The sequence below is a fragment of the Megalopta genalis genome, chromosome 2 (assembly GCF_051020955.1).
Source record: "Megalopta genalis isolate 19385.01 chromosome 2, iyMegGena1_principal, whole genome shotgun sequence".
NCBI classification, from domain to species: Eukaryota; Metazoa; Arthropoda; class Insecta; order Hymenoptera; family Halictidae; genus Megalopta; species Megalopta genalis.
This window is the reverse complement of record NC_135014.1, coordinates 36,947,390-36,972,291: the sequence shown is the minus strand read 5'-3', so window position 1 is coordinate 36,972,291 and position 24,902 is coordinate 36,947,390. Positions and strand designations below refer to the sequence as shown.

The window sequence follows — 24,902 nt, the reverse complement described above, 5'->3', positions numbered from 1 at the left end:
ATCATCGCTCGCTATACCAATTATGAAACAGACCCGCGCAAAGAAACGGAAATGACTGAAATACTGTCTAAATGTTTCTGTAACAAATCGTTAATTCGCACAAACTTCATGTAACATTTCTTTCTTCTCCTGGCCCGTAGCTTAAGCTTTCGCAGTTTGGCGGAAAATTCCCGGGACACCGTGTATAAAGCGAATTGTAATGCATTTCCTTAGAATTAATAACGGGGAAGTTAACCAGCTCGCGGTTTCTTTTCCAATGCCGAGCACACTTTCTACACAACAATTTAGTGGAAAATTCGTGTCATATTTATTCCTGCTGGGTTATAAAACCGTTGCGTAACACATTCTTGCCGATTTGAATGGGAAATCGAAAAATCTCTGTACAATTCGCGAACGTTTACTGTGAATCTCACGTTCGACGATGCGCTTTCCAAGATAGAAATACGGTAAAACTCCTTCGAAACCAGCGAATTATGAAAACATTCACTTGTATAATTAAAATATTTAATATCTTCAAAACCAACAATAAGAGTTTGATAGCAGGCATATATTCAAAGGGATTTGTTTCAAACATATGACAAAATTTATAAAAGCAGATTTTTATTAAGCTATTAATACCTGTCTCGCACACAATGTGTTAAGAATCAGTTTGCAAAACTCACTATGTCCTACATCTCAAATAAAACGATCACCGTGGACGACAGAGTACAGTAAATTCTCCCTAATCGACGCTCAGATTGCGCATAAAAATGGAAAATTTGAGAAGAGGAGATACGATTATTCGAGCCTCGCGGCTCGTTTTTCTAGTTACCGATTATAAAAAACTATAAAAACGATCCGCGAGGCTGGAATAATCGTATCACCTCTTCCGAAAATTGTCCATTCTCGTTTCCAAGCCGAGCGTCAATTAGGGCGGGATTTACCGTATCAGCGACGTAATCGGGATCGCCGAATATAGGCTGAATCGGAGCAGCCCTCGTTTCCCCAGCGGAAGGTTCGCGGCCGACGATTCTCAGTGGCGTAAACCGCGCGTCGCACTCGGTCTCCGCTGCTTAATTTTTATCGTGGATGTCGGCGAGCGGTTCCAAATATAAACCCCTTGGTCGGTGCGCGCCGTGCCATCCATTCCCGGCCCCGTCGTCGCAGAGTTTATTTTCTATGGTCCGGCGACACGTGCGCGCGCGAACATCGTCGCCGCGTCTGCTCGTCTCCTCGTCACCTCGGCTGCTCTGCTCCTCGAGGAGCCGAAAACTTTCCGCCGAAAAATCCGCGAACTTCGCTCCCTCAGTCGCGGCGGGCACGAGAGAGCTCTCCCTCGAGAGTGACCCGGGACGTTTGTCGCTCGGACCTGTGCTCGCCTCCTCGGTGTGTCTGTGCGCCTCCGGAAAAGTTTCGTCGAACGTGTCCGAGAGAGCGTCGCGACGCGAAACTTGGTCGCCGTCGCTCGGAACATGAGAACGATCGAGGAAAACAAGCGGTGCTCGGCAAAACACTGACTCGACGGTTCTGCGAACGGTTCTTCGGGTGTCTGAAGAGGGTGGAGGACACGGGAGAGGAGGATGTCGAGGTTCTTCCGCAAGATGATCCTCTGCGGATGCTCGGCCAGCGGGCCGCCGGCTATCGACTCGAGGACCTTCGTCGTCGACGAGAACGACGACGACGACGACGACGGGTCCAGGTCGTTCGCAGAGGCCGAGCAGACCGTGGAGGACATCGCGAGACACTTCGATCTGTCCGCCATTAGGTTCATAGACGACGAGGAGCCGGACGAGGACGGAGCCGGAGGCTCGGTCAGGAACGGCGGAGGTCCGACACAAGCGGCGAGAAAACGGATCGATCCGCTTTCCTCTCGTCGCCTATCTCTTTCTCTCTCTCTCTCTCTCTCTCTCTCTCTCTCTCTCTCTCTCTCTCTCTCTCTCTCACTTTCTCGCGATCTATCCCGATTTCTCTGTTCAAGCGTACACGTAACAGCACTCGACGCCGATTACCGAGGATTAATCCGACTGATATTGTTTTTGTGCAGAGTTGGACGGCTTCAAGGCTGGCCGGGTGCGGAAGGCTTGGGTCATCGCCGTCGAAAGGTAATTAATGCACACTCTTCGGCGTTGCAGTTGATCGCGCCGGGTTTCGCACGCCAGACGCGGATTTCGCGTGTTTCAGGAAATACAGCAGGTTCTGCTCAGCGATGTACATTATTATTATTATTACCGTTATTATTGATTAATTGAACGGGCAAAGTACCGTTTAGATTACAGGATATAATATACACGGCGATTTAATTCGAAAGTACATAGTGTAAATTGCGTTGGAATATTTGGGAGTCAGACAAAATTGATGTTGTTGCTGTAGGAGTTTACATATCTGATGATAATAGACTGCGGATTTTTTTGCATTTGTGACAAAAACGAATAGATCGTCGAATGCAAAATAGCAGAAACGTTTGTACAATTTGGAAGTATCATCGTGTTACCGTCAACTCTCATTAGAATGATCAAGAAAAGGAAGAAATGTCTACGTAGTTCTCACATCTTGCAATTGATCGCGATAATTTTTATTTCGCACGAAAGTCCGCTGTCTAGTAATAAATGATCGAATTCGGTAAATATCGTTGGCAGACTACGAATTTTATACGACGAAAGCGAGTGGACAACGTAAGAGTACACTTCATTTGTCGCACGCTTCTTGCGATCGGTGGATCCTTTCCACCTGAAAATCCGCAGTCTAATCATTAGAACAATAATGAATAATTGAACAAATATCCGGTATAACAGTGCATTGAGATCTCGAGAAAATAGAAAGAATCGTTTGTTTGCACGTATTCGATCAACGTCGATCCCAAACACGGAAAATTGAATAACAGGCTTTTTAACGATCGAGGTGATCGACAGCAGAAAAGAAGTAATTAAGCCACTCCGGATCTGATTAGTTTCTCGCCGCAGATCTTGATCGGGGTTCTGGCTGATCCGAGCCGCAAATCGCCGGTTCTAGAAAGCCTGTTAAATAACCGCTGCCGAGGCGTTAAATGAAAAGCGTGTTCGTAACAGGCGATGTCTCTCGGTTGCAGGCGCGCCGAGGAAAGACTGAAGAGGCTAGCGTCCCATTGGAAGATCCAGCCCTGCGATATCCAAGCGATCCTCCAGCAAGAGGTAAGCGCCGTCGGTGTAACAAGCGATCGCGGGAACCTAGGCTTTTCCAGTCCGGCCGTCTCGTCTCGATCGGCCCGCGGAAAGAAGATCTCGCTGGCCTTTCACCGAGTCGGATTAACAACGCCTTACGTAACCCCATAGAAACACGCGAACGCGAGTCGGTCCCGCGAAACGAGGAGGGCAATCGTGTCGAGGAGGAGTCCGTCGACCGTTTGCCGATGGCCGGACCTCGCGATCTTTCGGTTCTGCTGCGTCTCCGCCTGGAGAATAACTTCGAAGTCTGTGCTGTGGTTTCGTTTGAGAAGGAGATTCTATGGGAGCTAATTTCGATGACTATCGTATCACAATTCATTTGACCAGGTTTAAACGGTGACTACAATTTGGAACAAGTTTCGAAGTTTATACAATAGTCACGTTTCGGAAGGAATTTCTCTTGTAAACTCTCTTTTGTGGAAGTACTTTCGACGTCCGTCACAATTCGTTTGAGGAAATGAGGTTTAAATAGTGACTATAATTAGGGACAAGTTTCGAATTGTACACCGTGATCCCGTTTGGGAAGAAGTGTACCTAGTAAACTCACTTTTCAAGCGCTGGTTTTGACATCTGTCTCATCATGAATCAGGTTTAATTAGTGACTACAATTAGGTATAAATTTTGAGGTCTATACCATGGGCCCATTTAGGAAGAAATTTCTCTAGTAAACTCTCTTTTATTGAGGTACTTTCGACGTCCATCTTATCACAGTTCGTTTGCGCAAATGAGGATTAAATAGTGACTATAATTAGGGACAAGTTTTGAAGTATACATCATAGTTCTGTTTCGGAAGAAATATACCTAGTAAACTCTTTTTTCAGCAGCTAGTTTCGACGTCTATCTTATGGTGTTTCATTTAATCGAATGAGGTTTAATTAGTGACTACAGTTAGGTATAAATTTTGAGGTTTATACCATGGGCCCATTTGGGAAGAAATTTCTCTTGTAAACTCTCTTTTATAGGGGCACTTTCGACGTCCAACTTATCGCAATTCGTTCAAGTAAATGAGGTTTAAATAGTGACTATAATTAGAGACAAGTTTCGAAATATACACCATAATCCCGTTTGGGAAGAATTATACCTAGTAAACTCCCTTTTCAAGAGCTGGTTTCGACATCTGTCTCATGGTGTTTCATTTGATCGAATCAGGTTTAATTAATGACTACAATTAGGGGTAAATTTTGAGGTCTATATCATGGACCCATTTGGGAAGAAATTTCTCCAGTAAACTCTTTTTTATGGAGGTACTTTCGATGTCCATCTTATCACAGTTCGTTTGAGCAAATGACGATTAAATATTGACTATAATTAGGGACAAGTTTCGAACCTTGAACCATAGTCCAGTTTGGGTAGAAGTATACCTAGTAAACTCCTTTTTCAAGAGCTGGTTTCGACAGCTGTCTCATGGTGTTTCATTTGATCGAATCAGGTTTAATTAGTGACTACAATTAGGGGTAAATTTTGAGGTCTATATCATGGACCCATTTGGGAAGAAATTTCTCTAGCAAACTCTCTTTAGTAGGGGCACTTTCAACGTCCAACTTATCACAATTCATTCGAGTAAATGAGGTTTAAATAGTCACTACTATAATTAAGGACAATTTTCGAAGTTTGTGGTCTCGTTTGGGAAGAAGTATACCTAGTAAACTCTCTTTTTAGCAGCTAATTTCAACGTCTATCTGTTTCATTCGATTGAATGAGGTTTAATTAGTGACTACAGTTAGGGGTAAGTTTTGAGGTCTGTACCATGGACCCATTTGGAAAGAAGTTTTTCTAACAAATTATCTTTCGTGGTGGTAGTTTCGGCGACCATATCATGGAATTTCATTTGATCAAGAGCTTTAAGCAGTGGCTACACTTCGGGACAAGTTTCGGGGTCCGTGCTGTACTCCCACGTTTGGGTACGCGAATTTCTTTGGTGTGTCTTCTTTTCGAAGCTAGTTCCAATATCCATGCGACACCTCCGCATTCGAGTAAATTTCAAGTGTTTCCACTAACATACATGTTTCGAGGTCTATCCTGCGACTCCATACGAGAACAACAAGTCTGTGCGGCGCATCCTCCCTCGGTGGATAAGTTTCCGAAGTTCACCCGACCGAGGTCCGGTTCAGAGATTTCGTCTCCGTCTCCACTGGAAGACAAGTTTCGAGTTCACCGATACGTTTCAGTTCCTACGCTGCATTCCTCTCTGGTACGCATGCTTCAGGTTTTCAGTTACGTCTACACTCGAGACCGATCTTCAAGGTTCGCTCCTTCACGGAAGAACGAGCAGCTTCGTATTTCATCCTTGGCATTCGAACTGGTTATTAGCGAATCGCGTCTATAGCTCGATCTGTTTATCGTCGGGACAGTGCCGACCGTTTATAGGAGATCTCCATAGTTACATAGAAGAATCGCAACAATCGCAACGATCGCAGTCCTATTCATCGGAGAGTTGTTCGGTTTCGAAGCGATTCAGTCTGCGGGACGTTTCCGTAGTTGACTCGACATCTAAGCGAAACATTCCGATGTCGAAGAAGCGCAGTCAACACGCAGCAGAAACGATCGATCGCGGCACTCGTTCCCCGCGGAGTACAATGCCGAGGATCGTGGCCTATCTCTCGCTCCTGGCCATTGTATTCAATACAATTAGTTCGTATTCCGTCCGCGTGCCCGCCGCGGATCTATCGGACATACTGATCGGAAGCTCGCGGACCGGCGAATCGGCGGATTGGCGTCTTGTCCAAGCGGAGACAAGCGAGCGGATTCGGTCACGGAGGCTGCTTATGACATGTGGAATGCAAAGTAAATGAGCCTGAGTGAGCGGCGGTCGCGCGATCATGCGCGGCCTTGGCCGAAGCGCAGCTCCGCCGGCGTATTCCACAGGTTGCGCCCCGAAAAAACGTTTTCGCTTCTCTCTGACTTTGTGCGAGCCGACTTGGCCCCTCTCTCTCTCACTCTATCTCCGACTCTCTTGGTCTCTCTGTCTCTCGCTTTTCTTTTCCCATTGCTTGACGCGCCGCGAAAGAGCATCGATCGGGAACGCTTTTCCCGGACGGTGGATCTCCCGCTCTCTCTTTCTCTCCTCCCTCTTTGGCTTTGTCTCTCTCTCTCTCTCCCTCCCTTTCTCTCCTATGTACGTCTGTTTTCCCTGCTGTGGCAAAGCGCGATCGTTTGCCAGGTAACACACGGCTCTCTGATCGTTTCGCGTGCTCGGTTCTGTGCAGATCAACGAGTCGGCCGCGTCCACCAGCGAGGACAGCGCGAGCAAAAATGTGACGGGCAACCAAATTACCGTGACGGTTGCCGACAAGTAAGTGCCATTTCATTCCTGACGGTTCCCCGCTTTCGGCGCCCCCCCAGCGACACGATTTTCTTTTTACTTCGTCCCGTTGGTCTTTTTTCTTTCCAGTCGTTCCGTTGGGAAGATCGCCGCGGCGAGCCGCGCGCGCCGGCGTCCGGGCGACCACGCTCGTAAACCGGTATTGACAGACTGTTAAATTTTATAGGACACACTTGTGGATCGTCCTCGAGCCGTTACGTCCTAGACTCGTGCGAGGCGAGTCCGCTAAACGGACTGTCACCTGCCCGAGCCCATTGTTTGCCCCGATTACAAAATTCATGCGAATCTCGCTCGGCGCCAGCCCTTGCGAAACGAACGACATTCGACTATCGGAAAGTTCGGAAAGTTGTTCCGTTTATCAACAGAATTTCGTTTTGCAAGGCTGTTGGATGAGTACTTGATTCGGTGTTCTAACAAGAACTGAAGATAAAAGATACTTAAGATGCTGAAGAAATACTGCCAATAAAAAACAGGACCACTGCGAGCATAGGATTTTGAAGCTACCAGAGAAATGTTAAAGAGATTCTGTGCATTTTCTTCTACTGTAAAAAGTTAAAAAATCGTCTTTCGTCTTCTCGCGAAAGAACGGAACGACTTTCCGAACGAGCCAATAGAACTGGACACATCTGTCATCCCGGACACAGTTGGACGAATTCAGATTTTTGTAGAAGGATGCTAGGAAATTTCGGTTAAGTCGGTTAAAATGTATATTCGAGCTTCCTATCTTATCAAAGCTTGCAGAGCCAAGATCCAGTTTCTGCTTCAGAGTCGAAGCTAGATCAAGTTATGCCTCCTCTTATCGATGCTTCTATTAAATGAAAAATGAACGAATCTGTCCGAAGCTCCGTTGAATATAACATTAGACATCATTTCGAAGAGTTTTGGTCTTTACGAATGCGCGAAGTGCTGGAATCTGCGATGAATCTCGACTTTTCGTTCCCGTTTCTCAATTCTTACGACTGCTGACCGAGCAGTTAACGTGTAAGCATCATTCCGACGTGCTTCTCAGTTTCTTTTTTATGATTTCCCAAGGATGCCTTCGAGCTCGTGAAGTCATTTTCGACTCGTGGAAATTCTGGCGAACCGAGAAACCGCGTTGTTCGGATTTTTAGGGACATTCTCGGATCCTTTATAATATAATGATGATTATAATATTTATTTGATCAACGCGAGCAAATCTCTGTGCCACAAAAGTACGACATTTAGTCGCACGGGTAGCAAGTTAAAAGAATTATAGAAATAAGAAAAGAAAAGATACGATAGATGATTCAAGAATAAAAAAGGTATTGTCTTTATGTTTGTCCGTTGACGGTGGTAGAAATTGGCATAGCGCGGATCCCGCGGCGCACTGCGAAACGAGAAAACTGGCCGCGTAACCGTTGGGAAGTGCAATTACAGGCCGGATGCGAGGCATTGCGATCGGCGTGATTGATACCCTATCGCGGCGCAACCGCGCATACCGTTGTTGTTTTTGTTCCGGCGGCATCACCGTGTCAGAAGTCAATGCAGGTTCACGGTGTTCCCCGCGGCTTCGAGCCGTGTCTTCGCCAGGCTTTCCCAATCATTCATCTTCTATTTGCATCCCCGTTGATAGGGGACAAGCACCATGAATGGGACACTTGTTTAGGACAGAAGTTGCTGTTTACTTGTTTTATTTTCAATTTTTTTTTTGGAAAGCACATTTAGTCCCATTCATCGATTGGCTGTATCGAATGGGACAGGCATATTCATGAATGAGACAGTGTAACTTATTAAAGTAACTTTGGTATTCATCTTATAAGTACTGTTTTTTTATTTATTGTAAGTACGTATAATAATATATAATGATCTTAAATTACATAAATCTTTCTTTGCATCTCCGGTTAATATTACATTTTAGTGTTCTATGACAAGAAATAATCCTTTCAGTAAAAAGAAATTTTCTTCACTGTTTATTGCGCTAGATGATTTATTCGCGTCCCATCCATGAACATTTTCTGTGTCCCATTCGTAAAGGCAACAACGTTCAAATTTCAACTTTTTTAATTACCGTGATAAAAAATATATATGATATATTTGATGACATATGATATATGTCAAGATCCTTGAAGAAAGCAATAAATGAAATCTCAGTCAAAAGTAACAGTACTTCAATACAACGTCACGAAGGCTAAAAGAAACGAAATTTAAAAATCAAACGAGAGTTAAAAATTACAAAATTTCGATAAAATTTTCAGCATGCATCTACGAATGACGTTTTTTAAATTTTCGCGATTGTCTCGGATGAAAAACTTAACAAACGTGAGTTTTGTATTTCTTTCGTCATTCGATGCGATAACAAAGTTAAGAAACAACGTTTCAGTCATTGTCTGCTGCATTAGTCCCTTTATCACTTAAAAAGTCTTTAAGTCATTTAGTAGAGTTCGAAAAAAGTTTTAAGGGATGTCGGAGCACTTTTATGGGTCACTGTGTGCAAATTAGTAATTAGTTCGCTGGTAGCGAACGTGTCACACTGTCCCTTGCTCGTCGATGTCGCGTTTACGGATTACTGTGTACACTGTCGCAGGGAACCGAGCTCGACCGCCTTCGCCCCGAAGCTGAGCAACGGCACGATCCCGAAGGGGCCCGGCAAGGACTCGATCGAGGGAAAGGACGCGCTCGAGAAGCAGCAGAGCCACCCCGAGGTGACGAAGCTTTTGGTCAGTCCAACCGAATCAAATCCTCTTAAAACCGCGACAGATCTCCCCGAGGAACCGTCGACCGTCGAACGTCCGTTTTTTAATATCCTTGAAAGCGACGGAGCCAGCGCCCGTCGTTCCCCGCCTCTCTCGGTCTTCGCACCTCCCGCGTAAAAATGATTTCTCCTTCGCGTCGTCGCTTATGTAAACACGCGGCCTCAGCGCGGCGCGGCATGGCCGCGCTGATTGGTCGGGCGTGAGGCAAGCATTTCCCGGAACAGCGGCGATTCGTTGTCCGTGGCTCGTTCCCGCATAATTAATTCGCGAGGTTACGCGCGTCGAAGAATGTCGTTAGTAATCGGAGAAGAAAAGAACGGAAAAACCGAACGGTCGTTCGCTGGCGAAATACATTAGCATACCACCGTCTTAGCCATCGACGGCAGTCCTAGAGTTGGCACCAGCGATCGCTCCGAGATCTGAACGCCGAACCTGCTCGATCGCCGGAGCAATAGGAAACACGCGGTCGCGAGAAACGGTCGAGCCGAACGGCCGAGACTGCGGATTCCTCCGCAGAATTCGCGCTCGTATCTGCCAAGTCTCTCGGGCTGCCAACGACAAGAGGCGTTGTCCCCGTTTCACGATCGTCAGAGGTCCCGCGGAGGTGAGGTCTGTTTGAGGATCGGTTCGGCGGATGATCGAGGGAGAACTCGTGGCTTGGTTTCAGACACCGGTGCAAAGCGGAAGGGCCGGGGAACGACGAGCCAGCAGCCCGTTCCAAAATGGCCAGACGGAGGTGCTGATCGGGGAGCTGGAGGGCGGGCCAAGGTCGCCGCGGGGATCCACGTCTTCGGCGGTGAACGACGCCAATTTCCTGAACCAACCGGACGAACGTGACGACCAGAAGCCCATTTGGAGGCGAGTACCTTCAAATTCACCGGCGATCGATCCGCGTTTATACCGTCTTCTTCAATCCTCCTGCGCTGCGAGGGTCCATTCGTCCATTTGTCCCGGGCCGTTTCCACCAATTGTAATCTTTCTTGCTGAACCGTCGAAATTTAAACGCCGATAGTTCCTGCGCTACACGCGCGGGAAACTGGTTATTTTCTGCAATTATTTATTCATTTATTCTTCCACGGGATTGATCCATGTTAGCTAGAGCTACCGAGTCAATCGAAATGACTGGTTTCTCATTTTTTCTTTTACAATTGTTGATATTGTAAGAAAGTTTCTAGGAGAATTTTTTAAATACTCTTCTTTAACCCTTTGCGGACGAGTATCGGCAAATAGCCGCCCAAGTCATTTTATCGTTTTTTTTCTTTTTATTAATTTAGTAATTATTAATACAAATTTATTAATTTAACCGTAGGTTTCAGAATGAATTTCAGTTTGTCGAGTCGGTCTTTCAGTGTCAATACCAGAGAGAAACCAGCAAAGTTTTCCACATATTTATAACATTATATCTTATAACATTTTTATTTTATATCCAATACCTGTCGTCCACAGCGACGCTCGCCCGTCGAGCGGCTTCGTCCGCAAAGAGTTAAATACTCTTCTATTCAAGCGTCATTATAACAGAAATCGCAGAAAATTTAATTAATCAATGAAATTAGGGCTCGCTGGTTCTAGCGTTGGTATACCAGGAATTATGGTCTCTTGAGCAGCGCGCGGAGGTTGAACTGCCGTGTCCTTTTGCCTTCAGTCGATTCTACGGCACACACTTCTCTAGTAGACGCATCTTTAACCTGCATGTAGACTTTAATCTGCAGTCACGTTGTTGCGACGTTTATCTTGTCGTTGTCACATGTCGCAACTACTCGGCCTCGCCTCTATGTTGGATTTTTAGTTGCGACAGTGCGAATGATTTAGCACGGCTGCTCGGACGAGCAAATGACGATGAGCAAATGAGAATTGTTTCGAGGAGGAACGACGATTTTTACCGTCTCAAAGAACAATGATATTGGAGCTGGTTATCGAAATTGGGGATATCATAATTATTGGGATTATGGAATGAAAAAATGAATATGATTCTAATTCTTTTCTTAAAAAGACTTTATTTATGGTTATATGGGCGAAAACGATCGAGCGACCAAACTCTACTGAGAGTCCGGTAAGAAAAAACGCTTCTTTTATACCCTTCTTGGGTTCGTCTTATCCACCAATCAGAGACGTTTATTTGTCGCGTTTCACATTGTATACGTGACGCTGGGATCCCCAAACAGTCAGGGCACGATGTGTATCTAATGGTACCGGTGATGATGTATCGCGGTATCTATTATATACAGTTTACATCACCGTCGTTGCCCGCTGATGGAACCGACGAAAATGTAAACCGATATCTTAGTATCTTAGTACTAAGTAAACTATAGATTAATTTTTGTTCGTTGTTAAAATTTCCTTTTTTTTCAACAATAATTGACGCATGCCCGTAGTTAGCTACCGTGCCTGAATAATTCAGTAATCGGCTGCTAATCGTTAATCGCCGCTTCCAAAAAGCCTGATACCGGGTTCACCGATTAATGATCCACAATTTTCAGTCGCTATTATCTTTAATAGCGGCAGACTCTAATGAGACTCTATTAATTTATCATGCTGCAAACCGAAAACTGGTCGGCGTCGGTACGTCGATTTTGAGAGCGGCGGAAATCGATCTCGATAGAACAGAAATGTAGAATACAGCTCCCTCGGGTGGGGGGGGGGGGGGATCGATTATTAAAAGTTCTGGTGACATTACGTTAAAATATTGTATTCGAAACTATGCTACTGTCAGAGCGTATCGGAATTAGGTTAACACGTTTGCTATAGTATTTGTTTGGGATCTATGGTGATCCCAGTATGTCAGTCATTTTTATGAAAACTATTATGAAAGTTAATTGAAACGTCCCGTTTCGGACGTTTCTTTTGCATCTTCAATGCACCAATTTCAAACTTATGGAAAATTAGCTTATACTTTAAGGAGAATACAAAAATTGAATTATTTAGAAAAAATAATTGCAGACCATCAAGAACTATACCTTTAGAATCTGGTACCACATTGGTAAACAATTAATTAGTGTTATATCAACACTGTGCTCTTTTCGATCCGCCTTCGATATACCAAACAGGAACCTGTTGAAAATCGATTTAGAAGAATATACAGAAATTGCATTAATTGGCACTAGGTTTGCGGAACTCGCGAAGATAACGGGTCACTAATTTTTTAATTTACAATTATTCAATATATCTCTTATTACTAGACTACGGATTTTTTTAATGCAAAATAAAAACTATCCTTTCATTGTCCTCATTAATAATTTTAATGATTTGATAGGAGTATAAAAGTGTTACTGTTTTGCATTCTTTGCATAAATGCATAAAATCCGCAATCTAATTGTTACTTGCGGGCAGATATTCCACTGGTTACAAATCAGAGTAAATGTTTTATAAACTAATCTGAAACAGCTGCTTCAAGTGCTCCGTAAATCTAGCTTCAAAAAAAGACCGTGGGTCATCGAACCCCGGCGAAATCCGTAAGGGTGAAAACTTCTGTAAGATTCGGTCCTCTCGATCTGCACGATCCAAGGGACCCGCGTCCACTTGGGAATTGCAGTTGCAGCGCTGAGGCCACGGGAACTAGATGCAGATCTCGCAGTTGCCTGCAGCTCCGGGCCGCGCCTATGCAGTTCCTTGGCCGGCCGGTGCATAGGCGCCTCCGCAGGTGACTGTTAGATGTCGCGGTAGCCGTGTTGGTCGCCGGTGTGCGCCAGGGATCTCCGTTACCGGGGGGGAAACCAGCCGCAGAGGGGTCCAGGGGTGCAAACTTCGTCAAACCGTGGCACCCCCGGGTCCCTCTCGATGAAATTTCGAAGCCGACCACGGTGCCCGGAGACGAATCGTCGCCGGATTAATCCGCGGCGACGTTGCCGGCCCGCCACAATTATAACGCAATAAGGATAACAGCGTTAACGGAGCAGCGTAATGCAATACCGGCGACCCGTCTCCCCGCAAAGTGCACGTTTATGAACCCCGGCCCGGGTATCAAAAGAGCAGCCGGTACCTTTTATTCCCGTGGAGCTGGGTCTGGTCTCTCCTTCGAGTTTCGCGATTTTTCGAGAGGTTTCTCGAGGTCGCCGATCAATCTCCGTGGACTGGATTGTATCGGCCACTTTGCTACCCCGGCCCACTCGCGCGGTTCCGCCCTTGAAAGTTCCTCGAGAGCTGCTTTTACGCCGCGATGCGGTTTAACGGTTGTTTCTTTGCGTCGGCCGCGATATTGATTAGCCGAGAAACGTTTCGAGATGGGCTGCGCTTTTCAGCTCTCGCCGACTGCGGAAGGACCACCGATTCCTTGCCGTCGGTCCGATCCTTGGTTCGTCCTCTTCGTTTCGCCGAGCTCTTTACGACGCGATTCGAGGCGAAGGCTTCTCTAAGTCAACCGGAACAGCCGACTTTCCGGATGACACTCTAAAAATGGAACAATAGCGCGAATACGCATCGCGCGCTCGCTAACAGCGTTTGTTTCAACAACAGCTTTCGCAAGCGTAACGGTTTACCGAACACGACGTATCCTCTTGTGAATGATAAACGAAACTGTTGTTAATTGTTGGGGCGATGTCAGGAGATCTTCGAGTATATTGTTGCGAGTCGTAATTTCTAGTAGCCGCGTACACGTAATTAATTTCATTCCGTCGCGAACGCGTGGCATTGGCAGCGAATGTGTTAACATTACCGGTATCCTTACGGTTTACAAGTTAATACATATAAAATGAAATAAAATAGAATAGAATGAAATACAATAGATTCAGCTCGAATAAAAGCGGACGTGTTAATATAGGTTTTGAACGGGTTGGTAAATATAGGTTTCGAACGGGTCAGCTGTTCCGCTCTGCATTGTCGGAAAAACTGTCGCAAACTCTGGCTCTGTATTTTTAACCAGTTAGCTGTTTTTTTTTAAGAGTGCACACGTCGTAAGAAAAAATGTTGGAATTCGTTTCGCGACGAACGTACTCGTCAAAGACTGCTAACTATTTGAGGATATATAACTTTGAGATTCTCTATTAAATTATTGTGTATTTTACAAAAGTGTTCTATTTAAAAAAAAAAATTAAAAAACGTGAAAATTTCACATTATCCAAAGAGATTGTAACAGCTAACTGGTTGAATAGATTTTTTAAATGCAAGAAGACCGCACAAATTGACAACGTCTGTTAGCATTTCGATTTTCTCTTCACAATGTGTAATCGTTTGGTCAACGCGAAGGAAGCTCTCCTTCGATTCTAATTATTCTATGATATATATTTATATATTCTAATTATTGTATGAAAATGTGAATTTGCGTAGAGAGTCCGCGTAGTTCTGAAGTAAGTGGAGAGATGTCGCGATTATGATGAACAGGCTGCGAATCGGTGCCGAACATATTTCTCTCTCGGACGGAAAGGTGTTCCAGGTGCGGCGGAACGAGGCCTAATGAAACGGAAGAACGGTCGCTCGGCCGATGAAGAGAATTAAAAGCGACTAAAAAGCGAGCGCAAACAACGAGTTAACTGGTCCAGCCCGGTTAAGAATTCGAAAGTCCCGGTTCACGGCACCGGGCTCATATTCCCAACTTTCCCGGTAGTACCGGGCATTGTCTTTACGATTATTATCCGAGGAGGCTAGCCGGTCTGGGGGGCGGTCTCGCGCGGCTTCTTTTCCGAAAACTAGCTTTGAACTTTTAATTAAAGGCGTGTCGCCCGGGCTCGGTTTACAAGCCGGCTCCGATAATTAATTTCTCGAGGGAGACGGAGGTCCCAGGGCCGAGCTGGGAGACCACCGAACCCACGCTGGTGGCCCCTAGGATCTGCCTAGAGCTAGAATCTTCCCAGAGTCTTCGGACCGGCTGCTGTGAATCTAGATGGAACTAAATCCTGCGCAGCAGCGACGCTATTTATGCTAACTTGTACGCGGTCGATGTAAACGGGAGACTTCGACCTTTCGTTTCCTGCCGATCTCGATCGTAGACAAAATTTCTCAATTGCGGAAATTAAAAGACAAATTCTTATTGTTAGTTTTACATTACAACGACAGGCTCGTAGGTCTCGGTAGAATTAAAAAATGACGCGACAAGCCGATCAGCAGATATTAGGAGTTAAATTTTGGAAAAATCTGTTCTGCATAGTTTAAACTTCACGCCATATAAGTTTGATGGCGGTATCTCTTGGTATTATTTAGACCTTCGCTTCTAAAGCGAACTAAACGATGCAACAAATTAACTTTATACAAGCTTCCAGAATTTCTTGTAAAATGCATCGATGAACAAATGTTTATACAGGTTTCGAAACGTCTACTCATGCACGATATAGTTCATGATCGATAAAAGTTCAAGAACAATTACCAGTTGTTCCCGCACAACGTTCTTTAGAACACAAATGAATGTGTAATTTCATCATGATTCATGATTTCATCGCGATTCCAAGTCTTCGAGCAACGGTTTTTATGCTTACGTGGTTACTAAACATGTTATTACAGGTATCGTTAGCCTCGGTAAACATTTCGGACCAAGAATAAATAGAAGATGCGTCTATTTCTCTGACACGACTTTTTTTCCAGCTAGATTGCCCGTTTGTCCCACTGTGCGCTGATGTCGTAGTTCAGGCTCTGCTCGCTGGTATTTCACGCTCGTGACACACCCACCGGTCGACCGGTGCCGGTGCATAAGCGCAGCCTAAACAATGCGTTTTCCAGTCCCCGGCGATGCACCGAGTCCCTCCCGCGTTTCTCAGTGTTCTCTCTCGCGAGGAATTTATTCGGCGCGGACCAGCCGTCGCCATTGTAACACGCGCCGCCTAGCCGCGCCGGCTCGATATCCATTAAAGTTTCGACGAGATTAAAACACCGGTTCGCGCGTCTAATTTATCCGGTATTTTGGATCGCCTGGGAATCCGCGGGGCCCACGCCGCCGATGCATCGCCGCGGAGCGATTAATATTTCCCGATCAATTTGCGGCGAGATTAACGCCGACGCCGCGATAATTCGCGTGAGAACTTCCGTCTCTTTCATTCTGGCCGGCAGCTATAACTGTTCTTTCCCTCGAACTTTCCCGAAAAAATCGAATTCCCCGTCGCGAAAGGGACGGGCGGAATTGCTCGGACTTCGTTACGCTGGAAACGCGAAGTTCTCTCTGTTTTCGTTCGGGCTTTTTTTCTGCGATCGACCCGGATATAAATTACCGGCGAGACACTTAGCGCACAAGTGGCGTCACTCAAGTAAATTGATTGCTCGAGAACCGAGAGCATCGTGTTAAATCGTCTATGAACATCGACCCCTTGGACAATCCGGAAGATTGCCTATAAATCAAGCTTTATTTCCTTCTGCACGGAAACAAGGAGCTAATGGTGTGAATCGACCCACGTTTACATTAAACAGCTTAATTCAGCTAGTTTGAATCCGACGTCGCTGTGTGCTCGCCGTCTAATAGTTTAAAAGAGAACCCCCCGAAGAGATCATGATCGTTTCTTAGACTCGAATTTATTCACTGTTCGCAATTTTCATTTCGTTCTCTTCGGTCTCGCAGTGAAAGCTCTCGTTAATTACCACGATAACTAGACCGCGGATTTCACGCGTTTATGGTAAAATCGCGTAAATGCGATTCCGTGTACTAAAAAGCACAGAAGCGTTCGAAAATATCGACGCGTGATTTTTAATCCATTAAGAACAACCGCGAGACGAAGAACGATCTAGCAGAAAAATTCGCGATCCAACGATAACATTTCTTCTCCGTTGATGAACGTCGTTGGTTTCGAAAGGCTGGAATTTTACGGATTTCGCTCGACCAGAATTTATTTTTTCAGCTGCTCGAGCGTTCGGCGCATCTCTTAGAAAGTTCATTCCTTGAACGCGATCGCTCGGCGCATTCCGATGCTGCGATTTCGCGCGAGTTGCAGTTATGCACGCGTGATAATTACAATTTCTGAAGTGTGACTGTTTCGTGTATTTTTCGTACGGATTTTCGCAAAAGTGAATTGTCAGAGGAATCTGGGTATCGTAAAAGAAGTCTGCTCGTAAGTCACAGCTCCATGAGCCACAGTTTCATTAAACGCAGCAAATCACCTTCGTAAGATATTCAAGCAATTAAGCAACCGAAAATTATGGACTTCCTGATTATTATGTTAATAAAGCGCCTGTGCATCGTTAGGCACGCTGCGTTCGTCTTCTGAAAATACTCAACGGAACAATTACCTGTTCAATTATGCCCTGCGACTAAAAAATTTTTTCCTTTTAATTATTCATTTATCAAGGTCGTAACAACAGCTAGGTAGTTAGCGAACGCGAAAAGATCGCAGAAATATTACAGCGAATGACTTAAGGTTCTATAGTATCGATTGGCGCGTGTGATGATATAGTTATATTTTATTGTACAAATCTACAGCTTTAAGAAAGGTACGAACACGCGAATAATATTTTTTTTTAAGCTTCAGACTATTTGCTTAGAGTACTGGGTAATTTGGAAATTGATCGCCGTGGAATCGCTGTTTAAAATAACTGGTCAACGGTTTACTTTATGAAAAAAGCATCAAATGCATTTTTTATGTTTTTTTTTACGTAGAATGTGTTAAAATATTTGTACTAATTTCGTCATTTGAAGGTTACTTTAATTCTTTTAAATGAAATGCTGTATTTTCGAACGCGTTGCAAGCTTCACAAATTGTTCGAGGGTCTCTTAAAATCCTTGCTAAAAATTATTGTCTCGCGAATGATCCACAGCCTGGCGAACGTAGCCGTGAAAACGAAGGCGCAAGATGGAGTCGCGCGAAGCCGAGGCGAGATCCGAAGTGGCGAATAGCCGAGCGGACGCGTCCCGTTGATTCGCGAAGCTTCGAAAGCAAGAAGCCGGGATGACATTCGCGAGGCGTGGGTGTCGAAACACGCGGATTGGGAAACACTGTCGCGCGCCGGCTTCGGATTCCTCCCTTCTGCGTTCCTTTTCTCGCTCCCTTCGCGCCCTCCGCGTCCCTTCTCGCGCCGCTTGTTTTCCCTTCGGTCGTCCACAAGCAGCGGAGGAACGACGGAGACGAATGGCTCGGCGGGAACAGAGGAGGAGACGAGGAGCCACTTCTCTTCGCGAGTGTGCACGCGGAGAGCGTACTGTTTTCTGTTAGCCCGAGGACCCGGCGGGATCTTCAATTTTTAACGAAACGCCTCCTCGTCTCGGTAAATTGCCACGTACTCGCCGATCTCTGTTTTATTAGACTTTTTACGGCCGGGACTGGTCCGCCGGATCCATTCTTTATGAACCGCTGCGATTCGATTGGATTCACTCGGCGATCATAGCCCGGAATCGTTTGAAGAGATTAGGCGGACGCGGTGTACGGCCGAAGGCTTTGCTTTCGACTGCGTTATGGTCGTTTCATCTTCGCATTACAATTTTTATCGTCCGACAGAATAGAAGTCGGTTTACACGTTATTAGAGGTCGTCGTGAAAACTCGCGGGCAAGGTTAAATTACCAATTATTGTTACTTATTAATTGATTATTATTATATTATTTATTATTGTTATTAATTAATTTAACCTTGACATAACCTTGTACCAATTATTGTTATCTATTAATTGATTATTATTATATTATTTGTTATTGTTATTAATTAATTGAACGCGCGAGATACCCCATTTAGATTACAGAGTATAATACATACAGTGATTTAATTCGAAAATATCTAGTGTAAATTGGAAGATTCGAAAGTCACACAGAAACAATTTCTCAAGATAATTGTAATAACTAGACCGCGGGCTTTATGCGTTTATGTATAAAATGAATAGCTGACATATAAAATTACGAGGACAAGAACACAATTTAATAATATTGTTACACTATTTGCAAATTATTCAAATTGTTGGAATAAACAATTTATTGTTATTTAATTTCTGTTTCTCGCAATCGTCTTGCAGAATTTCTTATTTTGCATAGAGTAACAAAGTAATTAGCACAGATAATACGATAAGGGATAGACAGAATGACCAATTATGCTTTTACGACAAGAATGAGTAGGGTAGTGGTAGTAGGTTACTGTGGGGTGACCAATCGCTGTGCCTTTGATTTTTTTCGGGCATAATTACCTTTATATTTCTCGAATAAGACATATTACTATTTTCTTATCCTTTCATCTTGTTCATTTCTTGCTGAAAAAAAATGTAACGCGTCTTATTCGATAAATATAAACATTAGTAAACCAAACGAAAGACACAGTAATTGATCACTCAACTGTAATCGGCTTTTAAACTACTCTACTCGTTCATGTTATAAATGCAGAAAATTCGCAGTCTATTTCTAACAAACTGTAAAGTCATTCGAAGTATTCGTAGAACCGAGTCTTCTCTCCTCCGCTACAATAGAAATGACCACGAAGAACGTCTCAGCCTCCGGAAGAACACTTCGCAGCGTTCTTGTTTCTACAAAATGGCGGCCGAAAGCGTGCTTCTGCACGATCCGCGAGCCCGCTCGTACAGATCAATAGATGCAACAAACGTCAGTCGCCGGCAATTCCATGGTCTCGCGCGCGAAATAAACAATTTCGGCCGGTGTTTGCTGTTTCCCCGTTAATTTCCTATTGGAAACGAGAAGACACGGAAGCGCGGCTCGGTCCCCGGCATTGTCGTTCGAAGGGAAAACAGCGCGCGTTCGATCATCGAAGCGTCAACATCCGGCGCGCGGCGGCTTTCGAAACAGGAAATTCGTTACGCGGAAACGAGGCCCGCAACTTGGAGGGTTTTCACAGTTGGGGGAGAATTTAATCGAGAAATCGCGGGAAGAACTGAGACAGTGGTCGGTCTCGATTCCGATTCGTGGACGTCGCGTCGCGGGGTAGATCTCTCGGCTCGGCGGCCTGGTTTCGTAGACGGGGAACGATCCCGAAACAGCGTTTCGGAACGTTTGCACGGCAAAGCACTCGTTTCCCGATGCATTCACCGGCGTGCAAAAGTGGCCCGGTGTCAATGGGCGTATTCACTCGCACCCGAAGCGCTCCCCCTGCACTCTCCATGAATAACTTGGAGGTAATTTCCTTCACCATGGGAAACGGGGACTTTTTGTTGCCGCTGGTTCCTCCGATCGATCTCTTGTTTTCAACGAATTTTTCTGGATCCTCCTAGCTGCATAGTCTTCAGTCATTTTTGTTGATTCTTTTATTTCACGATATTTTCATTTCACGAGCATTTTATTGTCTCTAGAGCTTTAGGCGAATTTATGGTTTCGATGGTTAATTGTACGAAGAGTATTTTATAAAAGATTTTAAAGGAAAATTTGAAAGCTGCAGTATCTTCGTTTAAATATCCGCAGATAACACAAAGACGTCTTTAAGGCGTCTTTAAGGCGTCTTAAAGGACATTCTGGCCGTTTTAAAGGCGTAGGTCGTTCGGGACGTCTTTCAGATGTCTTGTTCCAACCGTTAAAACAACGTCCGGTCCGGGACGTTTTATTTCAAACGTCTACTTGAAAATGTCTTCAAGCCATTATCCGGCAATGTCCCATTTCTTGGGACATTTCTTCAAATTCTTTTCTCTTAAAAATTGCAACTTCTAAATAAAATACAGGCATTGAAATAGTAAGAACATATCACGAGCTCCATGAAAGTATTCAGAATTCCCGCCATTTTGTTTCAAATCATTATAAACTTCAGGTTGAAATTGTTTGAAAAAAATCAAAAGATTACTTGAAATCATGTTACCAAAATTTTACCAGTGAGTCTAAATTTTTTAGAAATATTAACACTCGTTTTAAATTCTGAGATCTAACAAAGTCGTCGCGAAGATCAAAGAAAGAATGGCAGAGTCACATTGAGTGACATTACTATCTACAAAAATGTCGATTAATAGATTGCGATTTTATCTTCCATGAAGATGGAAGATAAAAATCGTGTGCAATGACCGCGAGATGCAGGAGCTCAACAGACATTCGTTTCCTTTCTTAATAACTAACGAGTTGAACACAATGCAGTCGTGCGTTTAAATTCTCTGAATCTTTTCACCGCCTCGAATTTGAAATCGACTCGTTTATCTGATAAATGCATAAAATCCGCGGTCTATTGATGAAATAGAGAAACAGAATCGACGGATATCACTGGGAATTTTCTGACGCCTCGGGACCGAAAAGGTGCAACGAAGAATGACAAGTAGTACGACGATTCAGCGGATCTGTAAAAATCGAGGGGATCGTCTGCACAGTTCGGCGACGACGCTGAAAGCTGAAAGGACGCGTCGATTAACAAGGCGATTACGATCGAACGCCTGCGATCGCGAATATCGCGAGCAGATTTCGCTGAACACCGAATAAAAGGCGTCGAATGACGCGCATAATGCAACCGGTCGAACAATAGGCGAGACGGACGTGCATCGGCGTCGAATCGACGATGCCGTCATCCTCGTTACGTCCTTCCCCTCCGCCCTCCTTGCCACTACTTCTCTTCTCCCCTTAGCCTTCTGTGTTTCTCTCTTTCCGGCTCTTCGTTTCACGCGTCCCTCTCCCTTTCGTTCTCCTGCTTCGTCTTCTGCGTGTTTTTTATTTTGAAAGCGGGATACGTGGTCGGAACAGGAAACGCAATGGGAAAGTGAACAATCGGTATTCCACGGCTGTGTCGCGGGGAACCTCCACGGGACGCTAGAGCGCGCCGGGAATCGGGCCCGAGCTGCGCCCATTGCATGCAGCGAGTGCATCATCGATTTCTCACCGATCTTCCAGCGATCGAGCTCGAAAAGCTCCGACCGTTTGTCGAGTGCATCATCGATTTCTCACCGATCTTCCAGCGATCGAGCTCGAAAAGCTCCGACCGTTTAATCCAATTAATCTTCGTCGCTTTTAATTCATTCGGAGTCCCCGCTCGGACCCTCGAAGATTTAACGAGGGATCTGCGTTCACGATTGGGTTTCGCGAGAACCGCGATTTTTATGGGGATTTGCAGCGGCGACGAGGCTGTTGCGTCGCGTTTCATAAGATGAAGCTTTAAATATGCATCGTGTCGGCGCCAGGGAACAGTGGCGGATCTATAAGAAGACCATCTTCTATGCTGTATTGTATACAGTTTCTCTCGTGTGTGCACGTATAAATAGAGCTCGTCCTGTTGCACTGTACTAAATACAAAAAACGGCGTTCATTGCATGCTTAGCTGACCCTTTGTGTCCTCAACGGTGCAGTACTTCTTTTTAGAATTTCCTGCTACGTTTGGTCTGCACAGACAAAGCGGACGAAGTTGGAGGCGGGACCAATTCGTTTCATTAGGTTTAAAGTAAAAAGACGATTCGGGCCTGCGTCGCTCACGACAGCGCTTTAATTTCGAGTTCTTTTCGAAGGATTGTGCTTAACAGTCGTGAACAACGATCTCTAAATTTTTCTTAACTTTGAACGGACTACGAGTATCTTTAATATCCAAAATCTTTTATATATAAATACGATAAAATTTGACGCAAGTATAAATATGATATAATATAAATGATATGATATAAGTGTGAATATGATAGTAATATAAATAATATAAAAATTATATAAATAATAATATGAAAAAAATTATATAAAATAATATAAATAATATAAAATTTTTGATCGAAACGATCATTTGGCGTTTCTGCGGTAAAATAGCGAAGCAAGGTTAACATTAACTTCGAACAAACGTGAGCGTAAATTGTTGCGGAAAAGCTGACGGTTTCGAAGAAAGCTTCCATTTTATCAAATGTCTAAATACACTCGATTCGCGCGGCGGTATTTCAACGAAAATGGAAGCGCTCCTTCAAACCGAGGAGGATCGTTTTACGTACATCGAACGAAACCCAATCTGCGGGATGAAACGGAGTACAACAAATGGCTCGAGAATTCGTTTGGATTTCGCGCCTACGTGCGAACCACTGATCCAGAAGGAACGCGCCGGGGTCCGACGTTGACGGAACGCGTTTCTTTCGAATTCGCGGCCGGACTTCCGCCAAAGGCACGGCCGGCCGTGCGAGCGAATAAGATGATCGATCTGTTTCGACGGGAGGCGCGATGACAAGAATATTGATGGCCACGGGAACGGGCCGAAGGCTTTTTAAGGAGGAGTCCTCGAGCCGCACGGGGCCCGATGCAAATCCGCTCGCAGGCCGCGACGTGAAAAAATGCTCCGCGCGAGTCGGAGCGTGAACGCGGACGGCCGGAGTCGGCTCGGCTCGGCTCGGCTATCGATTTCGTGAGTGCAAATCGATATCCGTGGCTCGGATAACGGACACCAGAACCGCGAATCTCGCTGGACTCGGTCACGGTGCGCTCGTCTCGCCGTGAAAGTCTTTCTTTTCACGATCCGGATGAAATTGCGTCCCCGGGCCTCACCCCATCGCGTCCTCTCGCGCGCGAGACGCGTTATCGAGCAACCTTTCGTAATTCGTTTCGCCGCGCAATGCCGCGCGGCTTGCACAATTTCCTGCGCGCGATCGATCACGGATTCATCCGTCGATCCTTAATCAGGAAATCTGGTTTCTCGATCGTTCCGCGGTCCTTGAAAATAGCTCACAATCATCTCTCGCGGACTTTGCCCGGTTTTCTTTTCTAGTTTTCAGACTCGTCTACGCGGTCTTCGTTATTGCTTTAAAGATCATGAAAAATAGCTTTTATTCGTACGTTTTGGTCACACGACGGTTCATTTTGGGCGAGGAATATTTATTTTTAACATGGAAGATGCTCGTTACGATTACAACTGAATAACGTGGGAGATACGATTGCAACAATTGTGACTATATGACATGAAAAACGCTTGCAACAATTGAAACTAAATATGTAACACGGGAGACGTTTAGACTACAGAAACAATGGGAATCGGTGAACATGTTCGAAAATGATCGAGCCGCGTCCCATCGGCTCTCGTTCGTATAACGCGTAACGAGAGTGAAAAGTGCCGGAGCCGGTTTCCGTAGACAACAATACGCAACCGTGTTCGACAATGCATAATTTCCCCAGCGACCTGCGCCCCGATCAAAGGGTTTCCACAAAGGGAGATCGTCGAACACACTCGTCTGTGCCCGCTGGCGTAGAGAAAACGAAGGGGCTCCCAGGGGCACCCGTGTTCCGCTCGTATTTTCAGAGTAATCGAACGATTGACTCGGCTGACGAGCGCCGCGCGTTCCGTTTCCGTTCCGCGAAACAAGCCGGCATTATTTACGTAACGTCGATAAGCCGTGTGCGTTATCGTGTACACGTCGAAAATAAAGAAACGTAGTGCGGTCGCGGCACACGGGGACTGCGGTCGCATTTAAAACCGTCGAACACGTCGATTTATACGCCATTGACACCGATATGCGCAGGGAATAACGTTCGGAAATGATAACGCGCTCTCGATAGTGGTCAGGCCGGTCACGCAACCGTCGTTTATCCTCCTACGATCACCGTTGCGGAAAAATCATCCCTCGATCGTCCATATCGACCCACATCAATTCGGTATTATTCAGGGTGTTTTTGTCGTATCATAATCATTAGACAGCGGAATTTTATGCAACGTAAAAATTCTCCAAGTCGTTTGCAAGAAACGCAAGTTCGACGGAAATATCTTTCCTCTTGGAACACTAGATTCACGGAACCCGTCAAAATGACGGATCACTAATTTTTTAATTTACGATTATTCAGATTGTAAGGATACGTTCGATGCGTTATTCATATCTGTTATTACTTGCGGCAAATATTACGGAATAACACTCGTTCAAAATCAGAATAAATGTCTTATTGTTACTTTTATAAGCTAATATAAAAACAGCTGTTTTTTATGCCTCGTGAATCAAGCGTT

At 45.1% G+C, this 24,902-nt stretch overlaps 1 protein-coding gene across 4 annotated transcripts in view; it reads left to right on the top strand.

Moving 5' to 3' along the window:
• LOC117225524 (uncharacterized) overlaps positions 1-24,902 on the top strand; it is a 121,934-nt gene that overhangs the window by 30,494 nt on the left and 66,538 nt on the right. The window contains exons 1-6 of one of the 4 annotated variants that reach the window (XM_076519271.1): positions 1,380-1,806; positions 2,024-2,081; positions 3,065-3,146; positions 6,386-6,471; positions 9,047-9,164; positions 9,883-10,073. In XM_076519271.1, coding sequence (XP_076375386.1) covers positions 1,560-1,806; positions 2,024-2,081; positions 3,065-3,146; positions 6,386-6,471; positions 9,047-9,164; positions 9,883-10,073 — 782 coding nt within the window. In that variant the 5' untranslated portion in view covers positions 1,380-1,559. Of the gene's footprint in view, positions 1-1,379; positions 1,807-2,023; positions 2,082-3,064; positions 3,147-6,385; positions 6,472-9,046; positions 9,180-9,882; positions 10,074-24,902 lie in introns of those variants that run through there. The other 3 variants (XM_076519269.1, XM_033479162.2, XM_076519270.1) reach the window with 3 other exon arrangements.